The sequence below is a fragment of the Frankliniella occidentalis genome, unplaced genomic scaffold (genome assembly GCF_000697945.3).
Source record: "Frankliniella occidentalis isolate FOCC.00 unplaced genomic scaffold, Focc_3.1 Scaffold155, whole genome shotgun sequence".
In the NCBI taxonomy this organism is placed as follows: Eukaryota; Metazoa; Arthropoda; class Insecta; order Thysanoptera; family Thripidae; genus Frankliniella; species Frankliniella occidentalis.
The window spans coordinates 393,872-400,563 of record NW_026267281.1 but is presented as its reverse complement, the minus strand read 5'-3'; the positions used below and the strand labels follow the sequence as shown (position 1 = coordinate 400,563).

Genomic DNA, 6,692 nt, shown 5'->3' with positions numbered 1-6,692 from the left:
AGAAACAAACCTTTCTCATCAGGGGTAGTTGCTGTGGGCTTTGATGACGAGGCATAACAGGTGATAGTATGTTGCACAACTCAACCACTTCATGCTGAGGCATCCGATATATTTTTACAAACTCAGGAATGCTTAAATTGAGAGGGTCATTGTTATCTCTTATTCGGAATTTTTCGTGAATTTGGTGGTTCACACGACGCCTGTGCTCTGCTTTGACGTCATGTGGACGCCCTTCAAAATAGTCGAACTCTAAAACCAAAAATTAATCAGTACAAAACAAACACATGTGCATGTAAGAGAATAAATTTACTGATCCTGAACATACCCATGGCTTCGTCTCCTTATGATGGCTCTTGATTGTTGACACACTAGGGAGTAACCTCAATAAAGATTACAAAATGCAGAAAGAAACTGAAGGCTTTCAAGCTTTCCAATAAGCTGGCATACACAATAAAGCGGTGTAGTAATCAAACCAACAAGCCTTGACAGGTGTCAAAACAAATGTATACTAACTATTCACTTGTTTAATTACCACAACCTTGAAACAAACTTATGGTTAAATAAACCTCAGGTTAGCCGTTATTGGCAACTCATACAGTCATGTTTTGTTTTGTTTTCTTGTTGTGCAGTTGGAGTTTAGTAATACGTTGCAGCAGGATGGAAGATGTGACATGCAATGTCATTTAAGAAGGCTACACTGCAATAAATGGCTATCCCCATGAGTAAAAGAAAATAACATTTGGGGGATATTACTTTTGGCTCAATATGTAATGAAACTGCAAAAAAACTATGTACGGGGTCTGTAAGTCAACCCGTTTAATTTCTAATATTTTCTGTTCGTTTTGACACAGAGCTATTTAAGCTGATTTCTGTGCACCCAATTTGGCCGTAGAATTTTGGGGTCAAGTTCTCTAGAATCAGAATGGCCCAGGGTACAATTAGGCTTGATCAGATCTTTAAAATTGTATTTGGTGTAGAATTTGACATTTTGGATCAATGTTAAATTTTCTTTTTTCTTTACTTTAATTTTTTATTACTTGTACTTTAATGACAGACAATGCAATCATGTCGGAATCTCTTATGTGAAAGTAAGTTCTCTGACCTCTTCAGCAAGCAGCAGGACTCATTGTCAAATGTACATCAAGGGTGAGGATGTCTAATAAGAATTTTATCAGTTCTTGAATGATGTGCTTTTTAATCAGTCTCAATCATAATCACAAATTCAAAAGAGGAACAGAAAGGTAAGAATTCAGTCAAGTTGACAACAGTACGAGCAACTATCTATAAATAGAATAAAAGTAGCAGCAAATTCAAGACTAAAAAAGGATAAGATATGGTCAAAACAATGCAATGATTGACATTATACCTAGTAACAACATATTTTAAGTAAATGTAATCAGTCCTCAATAAGATTCAAAAATTATTCAAAATTGCCACAAAAAATAAACCTTTCGTCAATGATTAAACAGTAACTGTTTCTAAGGTCAATAAAAAATAAAGTATGACAACCTTACATCAATAAGTTGCATAAGAACACAAAACCCATCAGCAGCTGCACTTGTAGATGTCATCTCTATAAGTGTGTGCTGATAGAAAAAAAATTGCAAACTGCAAACCTTTTTAACGAGTCATCTTTAGATTACGTACTAAACCAATAAGTTCTCTCATAACAAGGGTGTTGGCTCGGATAAGGGCCTTTAAATCATCCGTGTCGGCATCAGGCTCAGGCTGAGTCTCATATTGCATCGGGGAGACTACAGCATTCCTTTGCAGCCTGCGCTTCGCTGCCGGTGTTAGCCCAGAGGATCTGGGAGGAGTATGGTACATCAGTTGATAAGGACTCTGGGGGAGAAGGGGATAAATAACAATCAAAACGAAGAGGACTAGTACACATGAAATTAGCAAAGTACAATACATATAGTAATGAGAAACTTACATCACTTAAGGTGACAACATCATCACTGTCCTCTTGTTTCACTGCGGCATAAGTCTGCTGCTTGGAGTCATCATCAGAATCTGTGAGATATATTATTTCACTGGCCTCTCCTTTCACCTCCTGCTTCAAACGCTGGAATCAATGGAAAAAAAAAGGTGGTGAAATTATTCCAAGAGGTTGAGTGACGAAACATTAGGACAGTTTTTAAAACATACCGGCAGAGCTGCAGCACCGAGTAGGTCCTTCTCTGCCTCCTCTTTCACAAACAGGGACGCTCCAATCCACTGGTCATCATTAAGGGGCGACCAATGCCCAATATCATTGCCATCCACAAGAAACTGAAAGGAAGAGTGGGACATGAGATAAAAAGTGGTCAGACCACACAAGATCTGCGCTACTTAAATGACAATGGCCTAATGGCTCACCTCCAGGGGTGCATCAAATTCAACAGCAACAGGCAACACGAGGGGTGCAGCTGCATTCACTGCCTCTTGAGGTGCAGGCAACACAAGGGGTGCAGGCAACACGATGGGTGCAGCTGCATTCACTGCATCTTGAGGTGCAGGCAACACAAGGGGTGCAGGCAACACGTGGGGTGCAGCTGCATTCACTGCATCTTGAGGTGCAGGCAACACAAGGGGTGCAGCTGCATTCACTGCATCTTGAGGTGCAGGTAACATGAGGGGAGCAGCAGGTTGATTTACTGCATCTTCAGGTTCAGGCAATGGAGCAACATCCGGCTCATCTACATTTTCCACAGCCACCTTATCACAAACAAGAGGGTTTTTGAGAACAAGGCCTACATTACAACATTGAAAAGACTCTAAATTATGAACAGTACCTGAGGAAGGACCACATTTGCCATAGCAGCCTCCACACCGGTCATTATGAGCACACGCTTATAATTTTCCGAAGGACCCTCCACAGTGTTTGGGTCAGGAAATGGCTGCCCGGCCACAAGGTTTGGGAGTACCTTGTCCCTGTACGACTTCCTTGCTCGTCCCTTTATGCCATTCCATGCCTGGTAAAAAGTTACAATTAGTTTCAAGGGGAATAAGTAAAAAGAAGGTAGTTGGAGGGTTCACTTACACTCTTCCACTGTTTCCCAGTCTTTTGTGCTGAATCTTTGTCTGCATCATTGACAATAATTGCAAGACTGTCCCATTTCCGTTGCATCCTCACTTTTCCACCAGGATGGACCGTAACCCCTGACAGCATTTCGGGGTCACCAGCAATATAATTAAAAAGAGCATCCCATTGGACGTCTGATGGAGCACAATAATCTGAAAAAGAACAATGCCTCTCAATAGCAATCTTGATATGAACAAGTTGAAAATGACAAATGGAATAACATAATATTAGTCCCAGCAGGTTGCACGATTGCAATAGAAAAGAAACACGTAAATTCCCAAAATGTGGTCAGCATTTCATCATAATTTAGGTACATGATTCTATAATTCTGAGAGGATTGACAGTAACATCTTAGATACAGAAAGATTCAAACAATTCATTGGAGGTTTAGAGACCCATTGCCAGTCGTAACCAGCAAAAACTTTAGGGAGGGAATGACCACGCATAGCAAGACGACGGATGAAGTCTGAACACGCGTACTTCGCTTTACAAGGAATTATTAAGTACAATAAATCCGCAGATAGAACAATTTTGATGCGGGAACGGGCAGGGTACAGCAAAGTGAAAGAAAGTTCAATGTTGGTTGCGCCTAGCCTACTGCCCCGTGAGAAGAGGTTAGGTTACGGACTCGGAACCGAAAATACAACTACAATTGTTTGTCCCTCATTACGCTCATTCTGATGAATTAATTACGGTGATTTGATTGACGATGGGGGAGTAAAAACCAACGATATGGCCCACATCTACCCATTGCAATACCAGGATGAACACCCTAGTAGCCTGCGGCTTTTCGTTTGAACAAATAACACAGCAACTCCATTCCGAAACATTCAGCAAGAGGAAAGCATTCTACGAAAACTAAAACCTGATAAAACTCCAGGAATTCACTTACCCATTTCGAACCACAAGTACACAGGCGACACGAGGCGAAAGGTAATGGTCAAGGTTAGGTTAGGTTAGGTTAGGTTAGAACCACGAGAAGTTGAATGCCTAATAATGGCCGACAATGGCACTAGCGAGCGCGAGCAGGAACAGTTGAACACCCACGAGCACGCACCGAAGGCAGAGCCGAAGGCGGCCGAAGCCGAAGCCGTTGCCGAACCGATGAGCGTCCCCGATCAGTACCACGCCCGACGCGCCGGTGCCGACCCACGCGAGGCCTCCTCTCCCGTCTACCTCCCATTGAGCGCTCTCCGGAATCAGTCTGCTGGCGGCCGGGCGAAGGGAGGAGAGGCCACGCGGCAGCGAGCGCAGTACACGGTCGGACAAGGGCGGCTTGCCTAACCTCAACCTAGCGCTGCGCTGGCCGGCTGAGCGGCGGCCGGCGGCGGCGGTGAGCAGCTAGCTCCACCGCCGTGCTCTTTACGAGACTTCTTCTCCTACATCTTCGGAGGAAAACGGGGAGGGCTGCGTCGGGGGGGGGGGGGCATTTAGCCCTCCCTGCACCCCACTTCCGCGGCCCCTGGATGTAAACATTTTGAAACAAATCAACATAGCAAGTGTGCAACTCCAAGTTACAAACGAGCGAGTGTTCATTTCAAAATTAAACATGTTTAAATGCTCATATAACTTCTTCTACACTCGTAAGTGTGCATTTTCGAAACTGATATCAGCTGTGGTGGGTAAATGTTCTATCTAGTAACACTATTAACGGTGTACAATATTATTTCGATCGGATAAAATCTTCAGATCTTAGGTGCACAAGAGTACCTGGAAAAACACTTTTTTTCGAATCTGATATCGGCTTTGGTGGATACATGTTCTATCCAGTAACAGTTCGGATAAAATCTTTAGCCTCCACAGCGGCCTCAAAGATTAGCATGAAGCTCTCATGCGAGAAAAGCATAAAAACTGAAATTTTTCATATGAGGGTTACTGTTGAAAATTTCGCTGTTTTAACTAGTAGAAATGCGATTTACTTGTAAAAACGCTTCTGGAGATGTGCCACTTGTGGCCTTTTATTTCATATGTGCCCAGCCTGTATGACAAAAAGTTGCAATTTTGAAGCAAAATCCGCTTCTTTGACAGCGCCTTGGTCATGAAGGACAGGTGCTCATATGACGAGTAGCACATCACCGGAAGCGTTTTTACAAGTAAATCGCATTTCTAAAAATTAAAACAGCGAATTATACGACAGGAACCTTTCTATGGAAAATTTCAATTCTTATGCTTTCTTCCCATAAGAGCTCCATGCGAAACTTTGAGACCGCTGTGGAGTCTTAAGATTTTATCCGAACGAAATATTTTTTCACACCGTGTTACTGGATAGAACATGTATCCACCAGAGCCGATATCAGATTCGAAAAAAAGTGTTTTTCCAGGTACTCTTGTGCATCTCACCAGTTAGACACAGCAGTTAGACACCAGTATGTTCAACTGCTCAGCCAAACACGCAACTTTTTAAAACTTTATGAGTGAGTAACTGCTAAAATGCATACCTGCAAGTGTCCAACTAGTGAGTTGGGCACTTGAAGTTAAACACTTGCATGTGTGTATTTTGGTGTGAAAGACTTGCAGGGGTTGGGACATTACCCATCATTACAGATTTTGCTGTTACTGATGCAGCCCGAGTTTACTAAATGTACTTTGAAAGTTTAGTAACACAATACATACATTATCAAAAACTATGAACATGTATGAGGAACCATTTAGCTGTGGCCGTCGCTACAGCTCCTCGAAAGCTGCATGGTGACCTGAGCGCCTATGGGAGGACACCGTCAGGGAGCGGGGAGGGGTCGTTGCCGACGTCGCCGACCTGCAAGACGGGCTTGACCTGCAGCACGCCGCCAAGCGAGGGCCTGGTGAGGTCCGAGCCCTGTCGTGTAGGCGGAGGTGGCCCCTGGAAGATCGGGTCGTTCGGGGTGTGACCTTGGGCACGACCTTGCATGCCTGTAAAGTCGGACGCATGCCCACGGCCATGCAGGCCCTCCGGCGGCATGCGAGTCCCTGAGATCACCTCAATGTGGGTCATTTGGTGAAGAAATGTGTGAACACGGAAAGTATTGACAAAATTGTACAGGGAGAATAATTACTATCACACTAACTTTAATGGGACCGAAATAGTAAATGTTAATGTTAAAACATATTGTAAATGTTTATTCCCCTGTATCATTTTTCACATGAATATGATTTTCCATTTTCATTGACATCACGTTTCAGGAGACGCCTTTAAGGTTGAGTTTATCCACAGGAGAGGACGTTTCATAATTCCTTTCCAATAGCATTGATAGTTTTGATATGAGAACAAATATTTGATTCTATCCATGCGCTTATTCTTTGACGGAAGGGCCCAAGTAAACAAGGCCGGCAGGACCAAGTGACGCTCAATTACAGCTGAGGAAGCCGAAAAACTGTTCATTCCGTTTGAAGTGTGGATCGATAACAGGTGTCCAAAGGCACCGTCAAACACGTAACTTGACGTAGGGGCCTTGACAAACAAGCTCGGCGGGACCTGTTTCAGCAATCGTATTGCACCGTTCTGAGCTGAAAAAACTTTGCTTTTGATCTGTGTTATTCGTTTGATTTGTGCGTCGACGCACGTTGCTAGATATAGTGTCAAAAAACTATATTTGACGCACAATAAATCTGTGGTTTTTAACTGTCTCGGAATCAAAAAGTGTGGAAA

At 43.2% G+C, this 6,692-nt stretch overlaps 1 protein-coding gene across 1 annotated transcript; it reads right to left on the bottom strand.

The window, feature by feature from the left end:
• Positions 1–995: 995 nt before the first annotated feature.
• LOC113213012 (uncharacterized) lies at positions 996–2,925 on the bottom strand. The gene is made up of 5 exons (XM_026431917.2): positions 2,778–2,925; positions 2,362–2,700; positions 2,152–2,274; positions 1,937–2,068; positions 996–1,842 (listed from the first exon to the last, which is right to left on the bottom strand). The coding sequence occupies exons 1-5, from the start codon at positions 2,820–2,822 to the stop codon at positions 1,621–1,623; spliced, it is 861 nt and encodes a 286-aa protein (XP_026287702.2). The 5' UTR covers positions 2,823–2,925; the 3' UTR covers positions 996–1,620.
• Positions 2,926–6,692: the final 3,767 nt, after the last annotated feature.

What these genes read in the sequence shown, in the direction of transcription:
- LOC113213012 (XM_026431917.2), bottom strand. Translation starts at nt 2,822, where the DNA reads ATGACCGGTGTGGAGGCTGCTATGGCAAATGTGGTCCTTCCTCAG. An exon ending in CAAATGTGGTCCTTCCTCAG is followed by an intron (nt 2,701 to 2,777) that starts GTACTGTTCATA and finishes GTTTGTGATAAG; the next exon opens with GTGGCTGTGGAAAATGTAGA. An exon ending in AATTTGATGCACCCCTGGAG is followed by an intron (nt 2,275 to 2,361) that starts GTGAGCCATTAG and finishes TCTTCCTTTCAG; the next exon opens with TTTCTTGTGGATGGCAATGA.